The 27,435-nt window shown below is 34.3% G+C and overlaps 1 protein-coding gene across 3 annotated transcripts in view; it reads right to left on the reverse strand.

Annotated features, from left to right (window-relative positions):
• LOC126889763 (lipase 3-like) overlaps positions 1-26,137 on the reverse strand; it is a 175,025-nt gene extending 148,888 nt beyond the window's left edge. For 2 of the 3 annotated variants that reach the window (XM_050658338.1, XM_050658341.1), the window contains exon 1: positions 25,998-26,137. Coding sequence is in view for 1 of the 3 variants with exons in the window: in XM_050658337.1 (XP_050514294.1) it covers positions 13,181-13,428; positions 16,165-16,490; positions 19,622-19,908 (861 nt within the window). In the remaining 2 variants the exon portion in view is untranslated. Of the gene's footprint in view, positions 1-13,180; positions 13,429-16,164; positions 16,491-19,621; positions 19,919-25,997 lie in introns of all 3 variants that reach the window. The other variant, XM_050658337.1, reaches the window with a different exon arrangement.
• Between the last annotated feature and the right edge of the window lie 1,298 nt (positions 26,138-27,435).

The raw sequence follows: 27,435 nt of genomic DNA on the forward strand, positions 1-27,435 counted from the left end.
TTGTGTACCTGTCATTTTGAAATTTCGAATTCGACTTTCGATTTCGAAACATTGACGTGAGGAGACTAGAGACATTCGAGATGTACCGAAGAGTGCTAAATATCTCATGAGTAGATAGAATAGCCAACGTGGAGGTAATGAGACTTACGCATAAAGAACGAGAACTAACAAATAAGAAGAAAACTGAGATATATGGGACATGTGATGAGAGATGTATATCTAATACTCCAGGTCATTATGCAAGAAAAAGATCCATAGTAAGGAGACGTAACTCATGGCTAAAGAACCTTAGGAACTGGTTTGGATGTAATAACAATGAATTATTTAGAGCCGCTGTTTCAGAAATAAAGATCTCTCTGATGATTGCTAACTTTTGAAGCGGAGACAGCACCTAGAGAAGAAGATAAAAACACAGTTTATGGATAGTTTTGTGTTATTTTTTATTGTTTCCATATTTATAAATTTAATTAACAATATTGTTTACTTTTTAATTCTATTCCCCTTTATAAAAAATACCTACATGTTAACATATTGTGTAAAAATTAAATCTACTAAATTACTAATTCCACAAGCTTTTCACCTATGGCTAAGTACGATTGTGGCATCTGTCAGATTCGTCAATAATTACATGAAATAAGTCTCGACACAGCCAATACAGTATATGACGTCATAATTAATGACGCACTGAAAAATGATCATGAGAACAAGAATAGCGACAAAATTCCTAACCAAAAAAATCAATAAACTAACAACTTTATCAGATGAACAACAAGGGTTCAGATCCGGAAGATCCTGCTTACACGCCGTATTTGTACTAAAACAAATCACAGAAAAGGCCATCGGGTACAATAAACCAGCATATCTACGTTTTATAGACCTGACAAAGGCTTTCGATCGCATCCAAGTCGAAGACGTCTTACGCCCACTGTATAGAAGAAATATACTAATCAATATTGTAGAAACCATCGAAAACATCTACTTCCTTAATCGAATACAGCAAAGTTAAATGAAAAACAAACACAGTTTATATTAGTACAAAGCGGAGTCAGACAAGGTGACTCGTTAAGCCCACTTCCCTTTAATATAATAATGGACCAAATAATAGAAGCACTACATAAAGGACATGGTTACAGAATGGGGAACAAAGAAATATATTATGCACATAATATTCGATCTCCATTCGACAGAAGGCGATCTCCAAAGATTAACACACATCTTCAATACAACAGCCAAGAAATACAATATAATAATATCAGCAGAAAACCCAAACGTATGACAACATCTAAAAACCAACGATGATATAAAATCAAAATTGATGGGAAAATAATAAATAAGGAAGCAAGGTTAGATATATGGGAATAGACATTACTAGTTAGTTACCGAGATGTTGAAGAAGAAGTACGACAACAAAGCTTAAAAGCAAGTAAAGCGGCGGGATCTCTTAATGACACAATCTAGAAGAAAAAACACCAAAGACAGGACACAAACGCAAGAATCTGTAAAGCAGCAATTAGACTTATATTGACATACACGGGGGAGACAAGACCTGACAAGATCTAAAACGAGACGACTACTAGAAACAACAGAGATAAAAATACTTCGACGAATAGTAGGGAATAGTCTGTTGAATAGGGAGAGAAGCGAAAACATAAGAGTATGCAATGCAGAAGAAATAAATGGATGGATGACAAAACGGAAACAGAAGTGGAACGAACATATTAGTAGACTGGCAGAGGATAGGGTGGTACAAATAGCACGAGATAATTCACCACATGGCGAAGAAGTATTGCCAGACCAAGAAAAAGACGGTGCAATAATTTAAACAATTTAGGAGGCTAATATCGAAAAACAAAAATGCTTTAAAGCCTACGTAAAAGAAGAAAAAAAAAGAAGAAGAAGATATGAAGAGAATCCGCCTGCCAGATGTTAGGTGGACTGAGTAGCTCAGCAGCGGGTTGCCGGTTCAAAGCCCGGATAAAGAAAAAGGGCTCGAGGGTGAAGCTAGCGACCTACCCCGGTAAAAACTAAAATACTCATAGAGCCGATCACCAAGCCTCGGATACCGGACAGAAACATTTCAAGACGACTTAAGCAAAGAATATGACTACGAAAATGGATAAAGAATTAGGAATAGCATGCTGGAACATTAAGTCATGGACAAAGAGAGACCAAGAGATGCTAATAGAAATAAACACCCACAAAATAGATTTATGCGCGCTCTCCGAAACCAGAAGAAAAGGAAAAGGAACTTCAAAATACCAATATTTCCTACTCATATACAGCGGAAAAGATAAAGGAGACTGCTAGCTTAGGAGTGGGCCTTATAATTAGCATGAAATATGACAAGAGCATAGAAAATATCGAAAATATTAACCATAGAATCCTGATGACGACTTTGAATATGGAGAACACTAAACTCCACATTATATCAGTCTACGCAAGAGATATAAGTAAACCCGAGGGGGAGACCGAAGACTTCTACAAGTCTTGTAGACTTGTAGAATAAACTACAGTATGTCATCGACAAGAAAAAGAAGAACAGAAAAATAATTATTCTTGAAGGCCTCAATGCAAGAATAGGAAACTACAGCATAGATAATATCAAACAACGATTCAACGAAGATAAAATAAACCGAAATGGAGAATACCTTGTTGAATTCTGTCCAAAATCTGTATGACGTAAGAGCTTTAACACTCAATATCGGATAAGACTACAAAATATTGCTTGGAAAATTTTTGCTCAAAATACCACAAAACAAGGAAAAAAGCCACCCGAGTACTTCGAAAAACTAAACAGAGTCTCTAGAAGACCAAAACACAAAATGTCTGTATAAAAGACGTTTAGAACAAAGATTTGAGATAAACCCAGTAACAACAGGTGAAGGAGTAAATGAGACGTGGGCAAAAATAGAATATAATATATTACAAGCCCCAAAAGAAAGCATAGGAAAATTAACCTGAATGCAACAATAATACCAAAGCCCTGGTTCTATACTGAAGTAAGAGATCTAGCGTACTAGAAGAGGAAAGCATACCTAAAATACTGTAGTAACAAAACACCAAACAATTACCAACAATACAGAGATATAGTCCTGTCGCCAGGGGGGTACAACGGCCTCCTTAATTCAGATGGACTTACCCAAGTTTTTTTATGTATTTTGATCCATAGAACACGAATTTTTTGGGTAACAGTTGATCTGGATGTCGATAATTTTGTTATAAACAAAGAACTTGAGGAATTACATAACAGCGATTTTTCGCAAAACAAAACATTTTTTTGTATTTTTTGGGTGATTCTCAGCAAAATATAGACTTTCAAGTTTTTTCGTAGGATGCATAGTGTTAGAGATAAACGCGGTTGAACTTTCAAAAAATCGAAAAAGTGCAACTTTGAACCCGAATAACTTTTGATTAAAAAATAAAATAGCAATTCAACTCAAAAGAAGAACAGAAAAATAATTATTCTTGAACGCCTCAATGCAAGAATAGGAAACTACAGCATAGATAATATCAAACAACGATTCAACGAAGATAAAATAAACCGAAATGGAGAATACCTTGTTGAATTCTGTCCAAAATTTGTATGACGTAAGAGCTTTAACACTCAATATCGGATAAGACTACAAAATATTGCTTGGAAATTTTTTGCTCAAAATACCACAAAACAAGGAAAAAAGCCAACCGAGTACTTCGAAAAACTAAACAGAGTCTCTAGAAGACCAAAACACAAAATGTCTGTATAAAAGACGTTTAGAACAAAGATTTGAGATAAACCCAGTAACAACAGGTGAAGGAGTAAATGAGACGTGGGCAAAAATAGAATATAATATATTACAAGCCCCAACAGAAAGCATAGGAAAATTAACCTGAATGCAACAATAATACCAAAGCCCTGGTTCTATACTGAAGTAAGACATCTAGCGTACTAGAAGAGGAAAGCATACCTACAATACTGTAGTAACAAAACACCAAACAATTACCAACAGTACAGAGATATAGTCCTGTCGCCAGGGGGTATAACGGCCTCCTTAATTCAGATGGACTTACCCAAGTTTTTTTTTTATGTATTTTGATCCGTAGAACACGAATTTTTTGGGTAACAGTTGATCTGGATATCGATAAGTTTGTTATAAACAAAGAACTTGAGGAATTACAATAACAGCGATTTTTCGCAAAACAAAACATTTTTTTGGGTGATTCTCAGCAAAATATAGTTTTTCAAGTTTTTTCGTAGGATGCATAGTTTTAGAGATAAACGCGGTTGAACTTTCAAAAAATCGAAAAAGTGCAACTTTGAACCCGAATAACTTTTGATTAAAAAATAAAATAGCAATTCTGCTTACTGCATTTGAAAGTTGAAGTCAAATTCTATCGGTTTTGATTATTTGCATTGTTAAAAATTAAGTATTTATTTTTTAAACAAAGCCATAAACACATAGTGTTTCCCGAGCCCAATGCATGCGTTTTAATGTACGTAATCTACGTAGAAATTGTCTGTTTGTGCCTACTCGTTCGATTTCAAATGGGAAATGCATTGAACACATCATTCAATCACTATGTGTTTATAGCTTTGTTTAACAATAAAAAAATTAATTTTTAGCAATGAATGTAATCAAAACCGATAGAATTTGACTTGAACTTTCAAATGCGTTAAGCAGAATTGCTATTTTATTTTTTAATCAAAAGTTATTCGGGTTCAAAGATTGCAATTTTTCGATTTTATGAAAGTTCAACCGCGTTTATGTCGAAAACTATGCATCCCACGAAAAAACTTGTAAAAACATTTTTTGCTTAGAATGACCCAAGAAATACAAAACAATGCCTTGTTTTGCGAAAAATCGCTGTTATGCGATTCCTCAAGTTCTTTGTTTATAACAATCTTATCGACATCCGGATCGACTGTTACCCAAAAAATTCGTGTTCTACAGGTCAATATACATAAAAAAACTTGGGTAAGTCCATCTGAATTAAGGAGGCTGTTGTACCCTCACTGGCGACAGGACTAATAAAGCAAACTACATCAATTCTAAGACAAGAGATATAAAAAGAGAATATTCGACACACTTTACCAAAGAAATGGAACACGATTTGTATGGGGCACAAAGAAAAGTTTGGAAAATACTAAAAAATAGGAAAAACCCATTAAAGAATATATACAGGGTGTTTCATTGGGAAACGGAAATACTTTAATGGTGAATAGAGGTCACCAAGTTGGTTCTAGGTATACTAAATTTTTTGCCATACTGACTTTTATATCCGAGTTACAGGGTATTTTATCGATTTTGCTCATTTTTTTCCTAAGCCATAACTTTAGAACCACCATGTATATTTTTTTAATATTTGGTACACATATCTCCCATTCAAAACTCAAACGACCGACATACTAATCACAAGAAAAATACAGGTCCGTATTAACAAAAAATTATAAAATAATTGTGACCTTAAAACAACACCCTGCATATTGAAATTTTGAAAATCTGTTTGCATATTTGAAAAGAGCACAAGAAACTAAGTTTAATAGTTTGCTTCGATTTTTCGGCCAGACAATTTTTTGACATTAATTTTGAAATTATATTGAATTTTTTTAAGAACTCCACATTAAAAAGAAGGTATTATTAACTTTTAATTATAAATTGTTAAATTTATTGAATAGATACTCATTTTAAAATGAATCAATATTTATTTAACACATTGGAAAGACTCAATTATTAATCACAAGAAAAATCCAGGTCCGGATTAACAAAAAAACATAAAGTAATTGTGACCTTGAAACAACACCCTGTATATTGACATTTTCAAAAATTGTTTGCACATTTGAAAAGACCACAAAAATCCAAGTTTATAGATTCACTTTGATTTTTTGTGCAAAACTTTATTAACTTTAATTTTGAAATTAAATATATTCAAATTTTCAAGAACCCTGAAATTAATAAGCAGGTTTTTAAAGCACTTTTATTAATAAATCATTCAAGTTAATAAATAAATACTAATTTTAAAAATAATCAGTTATTATTTACAGCATTAGAAGGACTTACTTACTAATCACAAGAAAAATCCAGGTCCGTATTAACAACAAAATTCAAAGTAATTCTGACCTCTAAAAAACTCCCTGTATATTGAATTTTTTAAACTACGTTTGCACACCTGAAGAGAGCACGAAAAACTAAGTTTAATGTCCCGCTTTAATTTTTTGTGCAGACAATTTAATGACATTACTTTTGAAAATATATCGAAATTTTTATTATGAGTTTTTAAAAATTTTGACATAATTTCAAAATATATTCATTAAATTGTCTGGCCAAAAAAATTGAAGCGAACGATTAAACTTAGTTTTTGTGCTCTTTTCATACCAATGTGCAAACGGATTTTGAAAATTTCAATATACAGGGTGTTGTTTCAAGGTTACAATTACTTTATATTGTTTTGTTAATCCGGACCTGGATTTTTGTTGTGATTTATAAGTGGGTCATTCGAATGTCGTAAATAAGTATTGATTATTTTTAAAATTGGTATTTATTTCAAAACTTTAATAATTTATTGTTAAAAGTGCTTTAAAAATCTGCTTTTTAATTTCAGTGTTCTTAAAATTATCAATATATTTAATTTCAAAATTAAAGTCATTAAATTTCCTTTACGAAAAATTAAAGCACAAACCGATAAACTCAGATTTTTGTGGTCTTTTCAAATGTGCAAAAAAATTTTGAAAATTTCAATATACAGGGTGTTGTTTCAAGATCACAATTACTTTATTTTTTTTTGTGAATCCGGACGTGGATTTTTCTTGTGATTAATAATTGGGTCGTTCCAATGTGGTAAATAAGTATTGATTAATTTTAAAATAAGTATTTATTCAACAGCTTTAATAAACTGCGCGTCATATAAAACGGGCACCTTAAAAAATGGGTAATTTTTGAGGTTGCGTATCTCCTAAACCTGTTGTCCGATTTAAGTGATTATTTGAATTTCTTATAGCCATATTATTTGTCAATATCCCTGTAATAATATTTTTGCTAAACAGTTAAATTTTCATTGTATACCGGGTGTACGAATCAAATTGTGTTTTTTCTCAAAGTTCGCAACACCCTGTGGAATATCCTAGCATTTATAAAATACTGAAATTAAAACCCAACTATAGCCTAAGGTTTTCTCAATGTTTTGTTTTTTGATTCATTCGCTTATGTTGGATAATACAAAAGTTAGGTACTTTAACAATTAGCCATGTTCTTTTTCAGTACAGGGTGTTTCTAAACAAGTGCGACAAACTTTAAGGGGCAATTCTGCATAAAAAAATAATGAAAGTTTGCTTTATAATCGTATGTCCGCAAATGCTTCGTTTGCGAGATACGGGATGTTGAATTTTTTCGTACAAACTAACGATTTATTTATTGCTTTAAAACTGGTTGAGATATGCAAATGGAATTTGGTGGGTTTTAAGACGTAGTTATTGCACATTTTTTGACATACAATTAAGAAATTTATATTCACCATTGGCGTTCATACGGGTAATATGATCGGTCATATTACCCGTATGCACGCCAATAGTGAATATAAAATTCTTGATTGCAAGTCAAAAAATTCGCAGTAACTATCTCTTAGAATCTACCAAATTTCATTTGCATATCTCAACCAGTTTTAGGACAATAAAATAAATCGTCAATTTGTAAAAAAAAAGCAACATCCCGTATCTCGTAAACGAAGCATTTGAGGACATAAGTTTATAAAGCAAACGGTCATTATTTTTTCATGCAGAATTGCCCCTTAAAGTTTGTCGCATTTATTTACAAACAACCTATACTGATGAAGAACATGACTAGTTGTTAAAGTACATAACTTTTGTATTCTCCAACGTAAGAAAATGAATCAAAAAACAGAATGTTCAGAAAACCTGAGGCTATGGTCTGGATTTCATTTCAGTATTTTATAAAGGCTAGAATATTCCACAGGGTGTTGCCAACTTTGAGAAAAAAACACAGTTTGATTCGTACACCCGGTATACAATGAAAATTTACCTGTTTAGCAAAAATATTATTACATAGATATTGACAAATAATAAGGCTATAACATATTCAAAAAATCACTTAAATCGGGCAACAGGTTAAGGAGATACGCGACATCAAAAATTACCCATTTTTTAGGGTGCCCGTTTTCTATGACGCGCAGTGTATAATTTATAATTAATAGTACATTATATACCGCGGGACTGAAGTAGTACATTTAATCCTGAAGGTAAAGTTTATGGCCCGACCGCAGGGAGGGCCATAATTTACCTGAAGGATTAAATGTACTTCAGTCGCAAGGTATATACGATACTTTTCGTACTTCCGGTATGATTTTATTAATTATTTCAATAATTTCAATCAGTTTTTTCTCTCTTCAACTCATTTAATAAACTGTCTTTAAAATAAGTTACCATAGTAACATTGCGTTGTGACAGTTATAATTTAGAAACATTGTCATTACTAGTGTCATTGTAAAGAAACATTGTTATTGATAATTATTGGTATCATGAGGGAAGAAGGTGTATCTGATATTGATAAAAGAGCAGCCGAAGTAGGTGAAGAATTGTTACCACCGAAATCTAGAAAACTATACGAGCAGCAGTACGATGCTTTTAAAAAGTGGTGCCGCTTAAAAAATGTGAGACAACCTACTGAAAATGCGCTGTTAGTCTACTTCGATGATAAATCAAAAGCGGTTTGTGCCTCAACTCTCTGGGCACATTACTCAATGCTGAAATCGGTTATTAACATTAGAGAAGATATTGATATAAGTAAATTTCCAAAATTATTAGCTTTTTTGAAGAGAAGAAATGAGGGATTTAAGCCAAAGAAGTCAAGAATTCTCACGTCTGAGCAGGTAGATCAGTTCTTACGGGAGGCTCCGGATGATAAATATTTAATGCTTAAGGTAAATTTGGAAATTACCTGCTGCATTAACCCAGGAAAGACTGGTCAATATGACGAACTGTCACAATATTAATTTGAATATTAACGTTAATTACCATTCTAATTAATTATATTTTTCAATAAAATATCCCTTAAATTCGTTTGTTTGTGATTTAATCGTTCCGGGAGTTTCGTCAATATTTAATCCCGGAGGGATTAAATGTGACACTTTAGTACCTGTCACAAGGGAGTGAAGTTGTCACTTTAGGCCCGGAAGTACGAAAAAGTTTATAATACCTTCTTTTTAATGTCAGAGTTCTTAAAAAATTCAATATAATTTTAAAATTAAAGTCATAAAATTGTCTGGCCGAAAAATTAAAACGAATGATTAGACTTAGTTTTTTGTGCTCTTTTTAAATATGCAAACAGATTTTCAGAATTTAAATATACAGGGTGTTATTTTAAGGTCACAATTACTTTATAATTTTTTGTTAATCCGGACCTGAATTTTTCTTGTGATTAGTATGTCGGTCGTTTGGGTTTTGGATGAGACACATGTGTACCAAATATCAAAAAAATATACAGGGTGGTTCTAAAGTTATGGCTTAGGAAAAAATTGGCAAAGTCGATAAAACACCCTGTAACTCGGTTATACAAGTCGGTAGGGCAAAAAATGTACTATACCTAGAACCGCATCGGTGACCTTTATTCACAATTAGAGTATTTCCGTTTCCCAATGAAACACCCTGTATAAGTTTAAATGAAATATAAACGGAGCAATGGATAAGGAACTAATAACTGTAACACCTGAAGAAGAGGAACAAACCGAAAATGAAGATGATCCAACATAGACACAGAACTAGAAATCACAAAAGAAGAAATAAGGAATAACGTACGTAAATTAAAAAATCAGAAAATTCCCAGGACCCGACGGGATACCAAATAAACCTCTAGTCCGAATTGCGTTCCGTTTCTTGGGCCTTGTCGAATTGCGTCCCAAATATTTTGCTTACCTGGCCACCAATAACGTCTAGTCCGAATTGCGTTTCATTTCTTAATTAGCCAACCCAATTGCGGTCAGAAGATAGCTTAATAAATATTAGGTAAGCAGGGAAATATAATAAACGTAATATCAACTAACAGTTTATTTTATATAATATATTATATTAAAAAGCACCGAATTTATAACTAACACATTTAACGTAATTGTATCTTGAAATTTCACCCCTGTTATACTGGTTAATTTTCTGTTCGAGAAAAATATGTTTGCTGGAGGTAGCTTTATCTACATTTCTAGAAATATTTTGTTTAACAGAATTTATTTTTATATAAGAATCGGTTTGAATGCGCTTTAATGTTTCAACAAACAAAAAAATATTAGGATGTGGAGACAACTAATAATTTTTAAATTTTGAATGAAATCCCTCACAAGAATTAGTTGTTCTATATATAGATGCGCTATTCTTTGCCCAAATTTGTGGAGGAAATGTGGAGTCCTCTTCGATATACGTTTCAACTAGATAGTTTGCAAATGCGTCAACTCGATGATCATCTGGTTTTTCAGGCATAAAATCTTCCACAAAACAATCTCCAACTTGGCTCGGAGGAAGATACATTAGGCCAAAAATATTTGAAATTTGAATTTTTGAAAAACTGTAAGTGGTTTTCCCCGTTCACTTAACATCATTTCAAAATCCATTGCGCAGTGCGATTGTCTAAGTTCACTCTTTACTGTTTGGAAATAAACTGCAATTTTAAAAATTCCACCTCATCAAGTTAACCTCCACTTTCTCTTATTTTTACTAAGAAACTAATTAGGTAAACCCTGTAAACCCAGGTAATACTGTGTATGATTAAATTTTATTGTTAGAAACGAAACGCAATTGACCATACAAAACATATTAGCGATATTACCTGAAAATCCCTCAAAATTTTGGACACATTTTGGATACCTCCCAAATAAACTCCTAAAATACGTAGGAGAAACGTTAATAGAAATACAGAGATTCTCTTTTAAGAAATAATATGAAGCCAGCGTCTACCAGACCAGTGTAAGACGAGTATAACAATACCAATACACAAGAGAGAAAACAGCACAGACCCTACCAACTACCGTACCATCACCTTGCTGAGCATAACTCTTAAACTTTTAACAGAAATGCTTGCCATTAAAATAAATGAAGAATACAAAATTAGTGGGGAACAACAAGGTTTTCTGAAAAATAGGTCCACAAGAGATAGCTATGGTACATGAAGAAGGAGGAGTATTTTTGGTCCCAGAAGGAGTGATTTAATTTATGACCTGCCTTTTGTTATACGCTGAATAAAAATGCTTAGAAACTGTAAAACTTACCTTATTATTTGCCCAGAAAAGCTATAGTGTACTTCACAAACATAGTGAACGCGATACTAAGATATAAGATATTCCCGAACAGATGGAAAGAGGCCCATGTCATTATGATCCCAAAACCTGGCAAGAACCACACATTCCCGCAGAACTACAGGCCAATCAGCTTACATCCAGCGATCAGCAAGATAGTGGAAAGAACCATTCTTAGCAGACTGCAAGCGGAAACAAATATATTAAACATTATCCCAGAAGCTCAATTCGGATTCAGAGCAGAGCACTCCAGCGAGCTACAAGTACTCAGATTAACCGAGTACATAGCAGCTGGATTCAACGACAAGCAGTACACTGGAGCAGCGTTCCTGGACGTAAGCAAAGCGTTCGACAGACTATGGCATAAGGGGCTTTTATACAAAATGAGGGGTTACGGGTACAGCGGAGCGATGACGAGGCTAATCTCATCGTACTTGGGCGGCCGGCGTTTCAGGGTTCGGATAGGACAAGCCCTGTCCGAGCTCGGGAACCCGGAGGCTGGAGTACCCCAGGGAGCGGTCCTGTCACCCCCTGCTGTACACGATATACACCGCTGATGTACCTAGAACACCAGGTACCCTTATGAGCCTCTACGCCGACGACACAGCGATAGCGGCCAAACATAGAAACGTAGATATAGCAGTGACCAACCTGCAAACAGCGCTACAAGAAATAGAGGAATGGAGTGTATAAAATGGAAGATAGCCATCAACTCGGAAAAGGCACAAGCGGTTCTATACAAGAAAGGAATACAACAACCAGAGGAACAGCTGACGATACAGAACACCCCCATCGAGTGGAAAAACGAAGCTAAATACCTAGGAGTCATCATGGACAAAGGAATAACCTTCCAAAAACATGTAGAAGCCACAGTCCAGAAGGCCAACATAGCGAGAGCAACACTAAGAGGACTTACAGGCAGAAAAAGCAAATTAAGACTAAAAACAAGGTTAAGATTGATAAACAGCATTATACTACCGGTATTAACATACGCATCTCTCGCATGGGGACAAGTATGTAACACCCACAAAAAGAAGATTCAAGCGGTCCACAACAGCAGCTTGAGAGAAGCCGCCAGAGTCCCAAGATACGTAGCAGAAAGATTCCTGTTCAGAGAACTCCAACAGGTGAGAGTCACCGAAATCATGACAGACAAGGCAAGGGTCAAATTCTCGGAACTGGAGCACCACCCAAGTCACATACTGCGAGAGATGCTAAGGTATGATGAGTTCCACCGATGGAAGCACAAACGTCCGAAACAGCAAATAGTGGAATAAAGTGAACAAAAGTGAAAAGTGATAGTAGTTAGTTCGTAGCTCAAAAACAAATGCCGAAGACAGCGTTACACACGAAGATCCAACACCACGATCACCTTCAAGGTAAGCCAATTATAGAAAATTATAGAAGGGCGCAAGCCCCCAAAAAAATGTATAAAATATAAAAAAGGCGTAAGCCCCCAAAAAAATATAATAAACCAAAAAAAAACACATAAAAACTCGAGCAACAAGTCATTGGGCAGAGCCCAATAGGGCTCGGCACAATGACTTGGGGCCCAAGCAAGCAATTTTCCGCGGATTTAGTTACCGCGGATAAGTAAGTAAGACGATAAAGGCATAGAGCGCTTCACGCTGGCCTAGTTTTTTGCAATCGATTAGGGTACCACATGGAATCTTATTACCCAGGATTCCATTGTGAAGAGCATTTGGCTACGATAGTTGTGCCCTCATCGCGCATCAGCGTGCTATGGGGGGGGAGAGGGATGGCCTGGGGCATTGGGGCGAGGTGGGGTGATCCCTGTTTATACTCGGGTCAAAACACCTCGCCCCAATGAATTGTTACACCCGAATGTACTCTTTCGAGAGGGTGGACATTCCCACAGGTCGGGATGAATCAAATTGCTTGCTTGCAAACTTACCTTATTCAGACCAAGATTCGAACAATAGATATCGGTGATGAAATTGATAGCGCTGTCTTCGGCCATAAATTCACCTGTTCCTACCGCCTTCAACACTGCTCCAAGTTGGTCAGACGGGCCGGCAAAGAGCTGAATTAGAGGACTCTTGAGATGGTTCATAAAGCCAATGGGGGCAAGGCTGACGTGGTGGGTGATTTTGTCAGCATATTCGGGTCTCATTGAAGTCATCACATAAAATGAAGTTGTACCTATAACAAATAGCAATTTAAAGTAATAAACCTTTCTAATCTTGTGCAGGGGTAGAAGAAGTAATAAAACGGATGAAAAGTAGGAAAGCTATAGGGTCTGATAATATCAAAGCTGAATTTAAAACTCTTGGAGGAAGAAGGAGTAAACTGGATCACAGCTGTATTCAATAAAATATAGTAAATAATATACAATACAGGAATCATCCCTGATAAACGGCTAGAATTAGAATTCATAGCGATGCCTAAAAAATAGGGGGCTAAAAAGTGCGAAGAATATCGAACAATCAGTCTAATGAGCCATATGTTAAAATATTTTTCTTAGAGTCATCCATGGAAGAATTTATAAGAAGTGTGAGGAACAAATATCGGACAGACAGTTCCGGTTCATTAATGCAGTGGGGACCAGATAGGCACTTTTTGGAGTACAGGTACTGATAAAAAAATGCAGGGACGTTAACTGCGACGTATACGCGTGCTTGATCGACTATGAAAAGGCATTTGACAATTGATGTCTCGAATTTCCTACACTTGTTGTCCGATTTAAGTGATTTTTGAAGTTATACTTCTTTAGGCGCGATTGAGAATAAAATTTCATAATACTGCGCGCATGCTCACACAGACAGTATGGCGTTTAGTTGCTATCTTTCAAGTTATGTATAAATATATCAGTGCAAGAAAATTTGTGAAAAGATTATATTAGTGTTTTTAGTAAATATATTTATTATAATTTTTGTTTCTTTGGATTTGTCTTCCTCAGGAGTAAGATGAGTATTATTAAAACATTTTATTGTATATTTATTATACTTCACCTTGCCTGTTTGTTACCGTGAATTGTCATTAGGTACGTTTGAAACGATACAGACACAGTCCTCGTAGCGTATTTGGTATAGCATTCGGCCAGAGATCGAGAGGTCTTGAGTTCGAATCCAGAGCAATCCTATACTTTTTTTTATTTTTTTGAAAGCGGTAAGCACAAAATTAGTTTGGTGTTTAAAAAAAAATTAAAACAAACTGTTCAAAGTATATTTATTTTTAAGAAATCATATAATAGAAGTATAACTTCTTACGTGCGTACAAAGTACACACACAACACATTCTTTTTTTTCGGTTCACTCGATTATGTTGGATAATAAAAAAGTTAGGTGCTTTAACAACTAACCTTTTTCATTAATACAGGGTGTTTTTAAGTAAGTATGGCAAACTGTAAGGAGTGACTATGCATGAAAAAATAATGACAGTTTGCGTTATAAACGTATGTCCGCAAATGTTTCGTTTCCGAGATAGAGGGTGTTGAAATTTTTCTTACAAACTGACGATTATTTATTGCTCTAAAACTGGTTAAGATATGCAAATAAAATTTGGTGGGTTTTAAGAAGTAGTTATTGCATATTTGTTAATACATATACAATAAGCAATTTAATTAACTAGTTTTGATGGGAAATAAGCCACAATTTTACTAAAAAATGATTTTATTAACGTTCGTGACAACGGCATCCGATTTGGACGTCGAAACGTTAATAAAACCAATTTTTTTGTAAAATTGTGGCGTATTTCTCATCAAAACTAGTTAATTACAAAAATGCCACAAGAGAATAGCTTCAGAACAACATTTAGCCATTTAATATTTACCATTGGCATGCATACAGGTAACATGACCCTTATGTGCGCCAATGGTGAACATAAAATTCTTAATTGTATGTCAAAAAACGCACAATTAGTACCTCTTAAAAGTCCCCAAATTTAGTTTACATATCTCAACCGGTTTTAAAGCAATAAAGAAATCGTCAGTTTGTAAGGAAAATTTTAAAACCCCCTATCTCGGAAACGGAACATTTGCGGACATACGTTTATAAAGCAAACTGCCATGCATTATTTTTTTTTTTTTCATGCAGAATTACTCCTTAAAGTTGGCCATATTTATTTAAAAACACCCTGTATTGAAGAAAACCAAAGCTAGGTGTTAAAGTAACTAACCCAACATAAGCGAATGAATAAAAAACAGAATGTTAATAAAACCTAAGGCTATAGTTAGGATTTAATTTCAGTATTTTTTATAAATGCTAGAATGTTTCACAAGGTGTGGTGAACTTTGAGAAAAAAATACAGTTTGATTTGTACAACCGGGAAACAATGACAATTTACCTGTATAGCAACAATATTATTACAGCAATAATGTTAAAGAATATGGCTATAGCATGATAAAATTTCACTTAAATCGGATAAGAGGTTTAGTGCGATGTCACATTAGGCCGATGCCACATTATGCGTTTTGACCGGATGCGTTTCCGACGCATCCGGTGAAAACGCATAGTGTGACAGATCGGTCCGGTTGCGTTGGAAGCAGATGCGTTTTGAGTCATCGGTACGCGCTTACTACCTGCACCAGACTAAACGCATAGTGTGACAGGTCGGTCCGGTTGCGTTGGAAACGGATGCGTTTTCACCGCATCCGTTCAAAACGCATAATATGGCATCGGCCTTATGCGTTTTGATCGGATGCGGTGGAAACGCATCCGTTTCCAACGCAACCAGACCGACTCACACTATGCATTTTGACCGGATGCGGTGTAAACGCATCCGGTCAAAACGCATAATGTGGCATGGCCTTTAGGCAGTTCGAGACAGCAAAAATGACCCATTTTGTGGGTGACCCATCTTTTCTGATGCGCAGTGTATTATGGAACACAAAATTGTTTCAAAAAATTTATTGTAGTTAAATAATATCTTTATATTTACCTTGAGAGTGGCCAACATGATAAATCTGTTTCTCTCCAGTTTTAGCCAGAATATAATCAATCATGGCAGGGATGTCATACATGCCAATTTCATGCCAACTGAAAGCCCAAAATGCTGCATCTTTGTCGGGATTGTATTTGGTATGATTCCTTGAGTAGTAGTTTCCTCTGCAATTGGCTAGCCATACATCAAATCCTAGATCAGCGAGGATGTAACCAAGACTGCGCTCTTTGCCGAACAAGAGCCAATCTGTACAACACGCCATAAGACCATGTTGAAGTAATACCGTTTTTGTTGGTTTCTTGCCATCTCTTCCCTCAGGAATCCTAGAAATTAAAAAAAAATATTTAATTCAAACTAGACTCTTTTCTACCTAGCCCACAGGAGGTTCAGTGTTCGGATAGGGCCAACCCTGTCCGAAGTTGGGACCATGAAGTCTGGTGTACCACAGGGGGCAGTGTTGTCGCCATATCTATATACCATATATACGGCAGATGCCCCAACTGAACCCAGATCGTTAGATACACCCATAGATAAATAACTTGTGAAGTGGTAATGATAAAATTTATTTGTGATGCTAATTAGGGTGTGATTTTCGCGATTTTTTAAACAAAAAATAAAAGGGACCGTCAATATTTTGGGCGTAACTCGCTTACTTTTAACATTATAAGTTATTTTTAAACAAAAATAAACCTTTTTTAAATACTTTAAAAAAGTTAAAATGAATTTTCCCCGAAAAGTGATCCGTTTTTGGGTTATTTCACATAGAATTATTCGATTTTTAATTTGACGAAGAAGCACCTACTTTTCATTAGCTGCAACTCTGCTTCTACTGTGTCTACAGATCTCATGTATACACCATTTTTTTCAATTTTTTATAAGCTATGTTTATGCTAAAAACATTTTTTTGCTAAAATACTTATATTACTTTTTGAGTTATCTCCGAAAAACCGTCCAAAAATTATATTACTTTTAATATATTTTAATTTAATTACTTTTAAAAATTATATTACTTTTTGAGTTATCTCCAAAAAAACGTCACAAAAAAAATGTTTTATTTTGTTAAACATGAACATATTCACTCGCAATTAACCCGAAAAGTATTGACCTAGTGAAAAAACTCTGTAGTACAAAAGTTGTTTAGAATTAGTCATTTTATCCAATTCCGGTCTTATTTTGAATGTACATTTTTCACCTTCGAGAGGGGGTATTCCCCTCCATTTTTGTAAAATGGAGGGGATGTAGAATTGTAAACTTTTTCTTATATAATATTAGACAACTTCAACTACCTGTTCCCAAATTTTCATCCTTCCTTTATTTTTTTTGGGTCAGATTGCTCTTTGATCGCGCTATAAATAAAGGAGCCCCCCTCCTGGCCACAGCACTAATTTGTTTATAAGCCAAAAAATTGTTTATAACTTTAAAACATTGCTGAGGCTGCTTATGTAATCCGATTTCAATTCTGTAAAGTGCATTAGATATGTGGAGTGCTTCTTTATAAGTAAAAAAATTGACAAATCTTTGTATGTTCTAGTTTTTGTTGTGAAAGATTTTAAAAATTTTTAATTTTTTAAGAAAGTTTAGACTGCAAAATTATTATGAAAACTCTAGTAAGTCAATTTTAATAAAATTTGGTGGACGGTTTTAGAACATTACAAAAAATTTCTAAGCGAATTAGGAAGATTCCAAGTGTAACCTAAGTGATGGAAAAATATTTAATAAGAACAGGCTTGTTTTGCGCCCTTATTTTATATTTATTGCTATTTTGCAGTAAGGGTGATATATTAAGACATTTTTAACCAATCGTAGCTGATAGAAAATTTAATTATCTTTGTTTTATTCCTATACGACTTTGTTCCAAAATGAATTGTTTTAAAGTTATAAGCAAAAAATGTAGAAAAAAACGAAATTTTTGAAATTTTTAATTATTTTTTTTTATTAATGTTCCGGGCATATTTGAGAAGGAGCATGAGTCAATTATATTTATTAACTATTAATGACCACAACTTTGAAGTAGTAAAAGAGTTTAAATATCTGGGAGCAGTAATCACAGAGGACAATCACATAGAAAAAGAGGTCTCAGCAAGAATAGCTGCGGGAAATAGAGCATTATACTCCCTATCATCATTATTAAGATCTAAGCTGTTGAAAAGACAATCTAAATTAAGACTGTACATGTCAATTATTCGCCCAGTTGTTACATAATGGGAGTGAAACATGGACTCTACATCAGCGAGAAATAAATAAATTGCTGATATTTAAAAGGAAAGTCCTCAGAATGATATTTGGTCCTCAAAGAGATGAATTGACAGGAGAGTGGAGAAGGCGCCGCAATGCTGAATTGGTGACTCTATATGGTACTGAAAACATCGTCAGACATATAAAAGCTAATCGGATAAGATGGGCAGGGCATGTAGTAAGATCAGAGGAAGACAGAATGCTAAAGACAGTGTTCTTCGAGAGACCAGACGGTAGAAGATCAGTGGGCCGTCCCAGAAAAAGATGGAAGGATGATGTTGAAACCGATCTATCTAGGATTGGGGTACAACAATGGCAAATCGAAGCGCAAGATCGCAGACGATGGAGGGCCATAGTGGATGCGGCGAAGACTCACTCCGAGTTGTAAAGCCAGTCAAGAAGAAGAAGATGAGTCAATTATTATTAACGAAGTTATCACCTAACTTTATCCGCAAAAATCCGAATGGCACCCCTCACATCCACCTAAAAACAGATCCTTCCTGCTCTAATGTGCTAAATGTTATTTAAAATAAAATCTAGTACAGTCGGAAAAATGAAAGAATACTCATGAACGAACATATAAAACACGCTGTATTTTCCTGTCACCGTGTCACAAAGAAAATTTCCCAGCGCAAGTACATGTAACAATAATTATTACATGTACTTGGGCTGGCCAATTTTTTGTGTGACACGCTGACAGGAAAATACAGCGTGTTTTATATGTTCGTTCATGGGAATTCTTTCATTTTTCCTACTGTATGTAATTTTATTTTCAACAGGATTAGGTAAGTGTCATTAATAATAATTATTTTTAATATCATTTTTGTAAATCGCTTTAGCAAAAAAAGTGTTCAATAAATTAAAATATGATATGTAATGTTAAAATAATGGTATCTTTTTAACAAATAAATACGTTTTAGAGTTTTCATTATTAGTCAAGATATTTCAAGATTTCTTGTTTTCTTGACAAGAAATCTTGGTATCAGCATAAAATTTCTTGTCTTGTCTTGAAATCTAAAATTACTTCTTGTCTTGATCTTGTCTTAAAATCAACACAATATCAAGACAAGATCTTGAAATTTTCAATAGAAGCTGGCGACCCCTAGTGGTAATTTTAAGTCGGAAAACGGTGAAGAACGTTATAAGCCGACAATATAATAGTACTAAGCTGTGAAAGTTTTCAAATTATTTGCAAAAAATAATATAAAAGAGACGTTACCTGTACATAGTTAGAATATAGCCGTCTTCAGTTTTGACGTCATTGTAAGTTTCCACTTTATACCCTTGTTCTTTGACCATTTGCTCTATTGTTTTCCTTCGAACTTTCAAATCATCAGGTGTTTTTGGTATAGATTTTAGAGCGTCCTCCCCGATATTTTTTAGGCCTTCTAAAGCTTTAGCAGCAGCTTCAGTACTCTTCTTCCTGATATCAGTTATACCATCCAAAGGATTAAAATTGGCTCTAGCGGTTGCTATCACCGCTAAAAGAAGTACCGCAGACTTCATCGTTTCTCACCTGAAATAATTTTATACTAAAATCCACGAGGAAAATAAAATTCCTGTAGCTGGTTGCATACCATAAATCACAAAAATACTGGTTCCTTTGTAAAAGATATATAGCGATACGCTTTAATTACTATTTTTGCTAATTTTAATTTTAATATTTTTTCTCAAAACGAAATAATATGGGTCATATAAAGTCACCGTTAATATACAAAACAGACGCTAAAAAAGACATGGTTTTACGAAACGAATGCATCCCCTGACCATATGTTTTTGGAGTGGCAGTTTAACAAACTGAAATCCTCATAAATTAATTACCATATCAGACCATTATGTCAACAACTCACTTTAAGACATGGCATTCGTTTCTAAAACTGCAGAAGTGTGCCTGTTTTTATGCGTCAGATCGGAGTGATTTATTGTCTTCTCCGGACCATATTGTAGGAAGGCATAACATCGATATAATCGATTGTGGCTTTTCTTAACAGTCACGACACAGCGGGTCAACGAATCACACACAAATCGTTAGGCCCTTTTTCGAGAGAGACCTAAGCGCAAATACCTTTTGTTAAGAAAATAAATAAATATTTACCGTTCGTTTTATTAATATTCATTTCAATTCCAGCAACACACTTACCGGAATAGGTATATTTAATAGCCCCTAATAAGGGTTACATCACATTAACAAAACGTTTTCGGATTAAAAATCCATCATTCGTGTTAAAAACCAATAGTATGCATGGGTGAGCCACCAAAATGTTTTGGGTAAAAACCCTTTAAATGTTACAATTTATTAAATGGTTGTGTAATTTATTAAATGGTATTGTTGATAATAATATTGGATGTTGCAAATATTTCTGGATATTACCCAGGGCAATACAGGATTCTAACCCACGTGGATGTAATGTGAAAGGGATGAATCTCGCATATTGAGACTTGAATGTCAACTACATGTGTTGACATGACAGTTGACATTCAACTCTCAGTATGTGAGGTTATCCCTTTCACATTACATCCACGTAGGTTAGAGTCCTGTGGTTCCTTGGTAATATCTAGGAATATTTGCAATATCCAATATTATTATCATCAACATGTATTTAATAAATTGAAACATTTAAAGGGTTCTTACCCAAAATATTTTGGTGGCTCACGCAAGCATGCTATTGGTTTTTAACACTAATGATTGTCTTATTACGGTTTTATTGGGGTCTTTTAAATATACCTATTACAAAGGATCCAGTATTTTTTTTATTTTCTAAGTAAGTTCGAATTAAAATTAAATGGAACCAGAGAGGAAGACATTGTGATAATTAAAAAAAAAATACAGAACAGATGTACCAGCTAATACCAGAAATATGGAGAGAGGAAAAAATCCCCCTTCTCGGGGGTGGAAAATTTTTTGGTTAAAATAACCACGAAAGTGACTAAGAACCTAATTCAAAGTAAAAACTGTTCTATATTTTTTTTGAAATCTCAATACCTTTTGATATATCCGCGGTTGAAGATTGGAAATTTTCATTAAAAAATGACACCTTTTCTGACGGTTTTTGTGAATACCCTAAAACCTATGCATCTAACGAAAAAACTATACAAAATATTTTTGTAGCTCATAAAAAACCAAAGAGATTCGTTCCTTCATAAATCTTGTAGTTATAATACAAAAAGAGATATGGTAGGTGAGAAAAGTTTGTTTTTTTGTGCATGCTCAAATCGGTGTATTTAACTTAAAATAACAGAGAAACGGTCGATTTAAGGTGTATAATGATACTCACACATTTTGTAGTGCTTTATTGTCGATTACATTTAAACTAAGGGAGATATGCTGCAAAAAAGTTGACGACTAATGTATTTTAAGAGAACATGAGAAGTATATTTTTAACCCCTCATCGATCAGAATTTAAATACATCATTTTCATTCTACAATACTTTTTCCTATAGTGTTATTTCTATGTTTAAAAAGTTGGACGGGTTTAAAATAAATGGTTTTTGAAAAAAAAAATAAGATAAATTTATAGAGCGCATTTTTAAATTTTCAGTAGTCATTTCACAAGAGCTCTAAAATTATTGAATTTTATTGAAAAAAAAACAAACTCTTCTCACCTACCATAGGTATCTCTTTTTGTATTATAACTAGAAGATTTATGAAGGAACGAGTGTCTTTGCTTTTTTATAAGCTACAAAAGTATGTTATATAGTTTTTTCGTTAGATACAAAATTCTTAACTTTATGGAAAGTATTGTAAATGAATATATTCATCATCATTATTCTCTTTGCCTTATCCCTATGCGGGGTCGGCATCCCTAATTGCATTTCTCCACACAATTCTATCTTGGGTCATATCAATGTTAATCCCCTTTACCAACATGTCCTGCCTTATCGTCTCCCCCAGGTCTGCTTTGGTCTTCCTCTCCTACTCCTTCCAGGAATCTGCACTTCAGCTATTCTTCGTATTGGGTGATTAACGTCTCGACGCTGAACATGACCAAACCATCTTAACCTATGCTCTCTCATTTTGGCATCAATTGGCGCCACACCTAGATTTCCCCTAATATACTCATTTTTAATTTTATCCTTCTTTGTCACTCCACTCATCCATCTAAGCATTTCTCATTTCCGCCACACGCATTCGTTGTTCATCTTTCTTTTTCACTGCCCAACATTCAGTTCCGTACATCATAGCCGACCTTATGGTTGTTTTATAGAATTTTCCCTTCAACTTCATTGGAATTTTCCTATCACAGCACACCACTCGCTTCCTTCCACTTCATCCATCCAGCTCTAATTCTACTGCATGCATCTCCATCTATTTCTCCATTACTCTGTAATACCGATCCTTGGTACTTAAAACTATTGCTTTTCACAATCATTTCACCATCCAAAAATACCATTTTATTTGTAGTAACTCCACCTTTAAATGAACATTCCAAATACTATGTTTTTGTCCTACTAAGTTTTAAACCTTTTTCCTCCAGAGCCTGTCTCCACTGTTCCAATTTTTGTTTCAAGTCTCTTTCACTATTTCCTGTTAACACTACATCATCAGCATACATTAATCACCATGGAATGCTACCCTGTAGTTTCGCTGTTATCTGGTACAAAATTAATGAGAATAAATAAGGACTAAGCACCAAACCTTGGTGCAATCCTACTTTCACCTGAACTTCATCAGTCTCTCCCACACCTGTCCTAACACTAGTTGTTACTCCCTCATACATATCTCTCACAACCTTTACATATTCGCCAGGGACTACTGTCTTATTGAGTGCCCACCAGAGAATATCTCGAGGAACTCTATCATATGCTTTTTCAAGATCAATGAATACCATATTAGCGTTGGTCTCTTTATTCCTGTATTTTTCAATCTACCTTACAATGAAAATTGCATCTGTTGTTGATCTGCCCTGCATAAAGCCAAATTGATTATCGGATATTTTGGTTTTTTCACGTATCCGTCTATCAATTACTCTCTCCCATATTTTCATGGTGTGGCTAAAAAGTTTTATAGCCCTGTAGTTTGTACATTGTTGTATGTCTCCCTTGTTTTTAGAGACAGGTACTAATATACTGCTTCTCCATTCGTCTGGCATTTGTCCAACTTCCATGATTGTATTAAATAGACCTGCTAGCCAACTTATTCCTGTCTCTTCTAATGCTCTCCATACTTCCCCAGCAATATCGTCTGGTCCGACTGCTTTTCCTTTCTTTATTTTTTGAAGCGCTTGAGATACTTTCTCTTTTGTTATTCTGGTAACCATCGCTGTTACTGTCTCCGTTAACTCCACAGGCTGTCTGTCAAATTCTTCATTTAATAAACTGTCAAAATACTTTCTCCATATATTTTTGACATCCTTTTCGTGAATTAGTAGTTTATTGCTTGCTTTCTTTGCTCTCTGTTTGGCTATTTTATTTATCTTTGCTTCGCCTTCCCTGGTATCAAGTTGATCGTATAGGTTTGAATGGGCTTCTGCTTTAGCTATTGCTACTGCTTCTTTCGCTTCCTTTTTGGCGACCATATAGTTTTGAAGCTCTGTGTTGGATCTGGTTTCTTGCCACTTTTTATATAATTTTCCCTTCTCTTTTATTTTTCCTTGTACTTCATTTGACCACCACTAAGTCTCTTTATCCTCAAACTTCTTTCCTGACGTTTTCCCAAGTATTTCAATAGCCGTCTCTCTAATAATATTGGCCATTTTTCTCCAAATAGCGTTAGGGCTTTCTTTCATGTTCCAACATATATTTTCTGCTATTCTTTCCCTGAATAGAATTTCCTTCTCATCTTTTAGCATCCACCACTTAATTTTTTGTGGTCCTCTCCTATATTTTTGTTTAGTTTCGCTCTCTACTTCGATGTCCAGAACAAGCAGCTTATGTTGTGGGGTTACTGTCTCATCAACTATTACCTTGCAGTCCTTGCATTCACATATGTCTTCTTTACTTATCATGAAGTAGTCTAATTAGGGATTGATGTTGTCCACTTTTGTAGGTAATTAGTTGAGTTTCTCTCTTTTTAAAGGATGTGTTAACAATCACCATATCCAATGCTGTTGCTAATTCAAACATGTCATCTCCAGATTCATTTCTACTTTCAAAGCCTAATCGCCCATGTATTGTTTCATATCCTATCTTGGCTTGGCCCACATGTGCATTGAAATCACCTCCTATTATAATTTTCTCCTCTGTTGAAATATCACTCAGTACGTCTCCTAATTGGTCATAGAAAGCTCTTCTTTCATTCTCACCCAGAGCTGTTTGAGGAGCATACACACACAACATTCAATACCTCTTTATCAATTACAAATTTCACTGGCATCATTCTATCACTCGCTCTTAAAACTTCTACTACGTTATCCTTCATTTCACTATTAGCAATTATACCAACTCCATTTCTAGTGTTACTACTCCCTACATACCACAATTTGTATCCTTCACCTAGTTCTATCGCCCTTTGTCCTTTCCACCTAGTTTCTTGAATACAAGCAATTTAAACTCTTCTTCGTTTGAGCGCATCCACTAACTCCAGACTCTTACCTGTAAGACTACCAAGAATCCAAGACCCTATCCTGATTTTTCTAACCTGTAATGGTGTTCCCCCTGAGATAGTTCTCACCCGGAGATCCGAGCGGACGCTCATTTTACTTCCGGAATATATTACCTCAGGAGATGCCATCATTTCAGTATAAGTTTTTATTGCGTTGGAGAAGGTCTTTTCATTATTATGGCCTGAAAAGATTTTTTGGATATTTGATGCCTGAATGCCTTTTCTATCAGCACCATACCCTGCCCTGCACGTTTAGCCAATACACCACCAATGCAACCAAAGTGCAGTATTACCCCACACCCGCCTGTATTTTTCTGTATAGGTCAGGATCCCTACTGTAAGGACTGCCCTATAAGCCAATGTATTGTTGCCCGTATCCCGCCGCTAGGAGGCACGTACTTTATTCGGGATACTATATAAATGAATATAATAAAAAATAAATAATATTTAACTTAAATAATAAATAAATTTAATAAAAGTGCATTGATATCGAAAAATATGTAGTTGAATTAATAAGAGTTAAAGTCACATATAAAAAAGAAAAATGTTGACCACGTGGCTGATTGACACCGCTTGAAAAAAATTGTTTAATTTGGTTTTTATACACTAAAAAATATACCGGTAAATATTCCAAAAAATGAAAATTCGATATACATCTAGAACTTGAAAAAAAAATTATATTGTTTTAAGAAAAGTTCTAGAAATTTTTACCCGTAGTACAAAAAATATAAAAACCAAATACAAACCAGCAAAAACTTAATCCTTCCCAACTTAAAAGTGAATAATAATAAATATAATAAATAATAAAAAAATTTAACTTAAATGAAAAACAAATTTAATAAATTTAAAAAATGCATTATTATCGAAAAACATTAAGTTGAATAAACGTAAAAATCAAGAAAAATTTTAACACGTGATATATTAACTCAGGTTGAAAAAAATTTATACACTAGAAAATATACCTGCCCGTAAATATTGAAATAAAAATAAAAATTTAATATTTGAAAAGTTTTAAAAATGTTTACAAGATAATTTTAAATACATAAGTACTTACTTGTAATAACTCTAGGTGTAAGAATGGATTAAAAAAATGAACTTTCTAAAAAAGTAAGTAAAAACGCTTAGGTACTAAGCTTATGTTCAATCAGCACGGCTGAAGCAGAAGCAGAGACAAAAATTTTAGTTATTGCTTGGATTTTAAAGCCACGACAGAACCAAAAACGTTTGCAAAAACTTAAAACGCTGATCTAGTCAATAGGCCAGTACATTCGACACACGATTTATTGGTAGTCTGTATGTAGATATTATAAATTTTAGACATATTTAAATCCTATTAATATTTTAACGAGTTTCTAATTTTCGAAATTCATGAAATCAAATAATTTTGAAAGTAAATTTCAATATATGAAAATACTGTTCTGTAAAACTTAGTACTAATAGGATAAATCAAAAAAACAGAATAATTTTAACAAAAGGGAAAAATTAAATTTTGATGAATATATAATCATTATGGGTGACTTTAATGCCCGTGTTGGCAATGACACAGTTCCGGGAATAAAACAACGATATAATGAAAATATCAGAAATGAAAACGGAGACCTTCGGACGGACCTCTGCAGCATAAATGAAATACGAATTATCAATACATGTTTCCCTCACAAAGAACAATACAAATACACTTTTGAAAACACTAGGGGACAAAGATCTATGATAGACTATATTCTGTCGAATAGAGAGTTACACCCGTCTCTAATCTTGGATGTAAAGGCACTAATATCAGCAGAAATAGAAAGCGATCATAAATTGGTATTGTGCAAAATCAGAATGAAAACACATCTATGTGATAACAAAACAGCGGAATAAACCACCAAGATTAAAGTCGAAAGCTTACAGGAGGACTCCACCAGATACCTATTCCAAAAAAGACTAACGGACAAAAGCAGCAACATGTATATCACAGAAAGTGACGGAGTCGAAGAAAGCTGGGCAAAAATTAAGTCTAATATCTTAGCCTCAGTCAAGGAAGTTCTTGGTGAAAGAAACATTAATAAAAATAAATCGCTTCCAAGACGAAGAACTCCATGGTTTTGTACAGAAGTGAAGGAAAAATGTAAAGAGAAGAAAAAAGCTTACCTAAAATACATGTCAACTAAAACACAAGAGGCATACGATAATTATAAGACTATAAGAAACGAAACACATTCAGTAAGTAAGAAGAATAAAAAACGATCACTGAGAACGTTTTTCGAAAGAAATGGAACATGATTTTTATGGTCTCCAAAAGGAAATATGGCGCTTTATAAGAGGTCAAAGAATGGAGGTAAAGGAACTAATAGAACCAAAACACATAGAAAAGGTACATGGATTGACTATCTATAAAAGATTTATGCAGAGGAAGAACAAACGCTGCTAGAACCGGAAACACCAGAAATTACCACAGATGAAGATGTTAATATAAGTGCACAGGAAGTACGAAAAACACTCAAAAAGCT

Source organism: Diabrotica virgifera, chromosome 8, assembly GCF_917563875.1.
Source record: "Diabrotica virgifera virgifera chromosome 8, PGI_DIABVI_V3a".
Taxonomy (NCBI): domain Eukaryota; kingdom Metazoa; phylum Arthropoda; class Insecta; order Coleoptera; family Chrysomelidae; genus Diabrotica; species Diabrotica virgifera.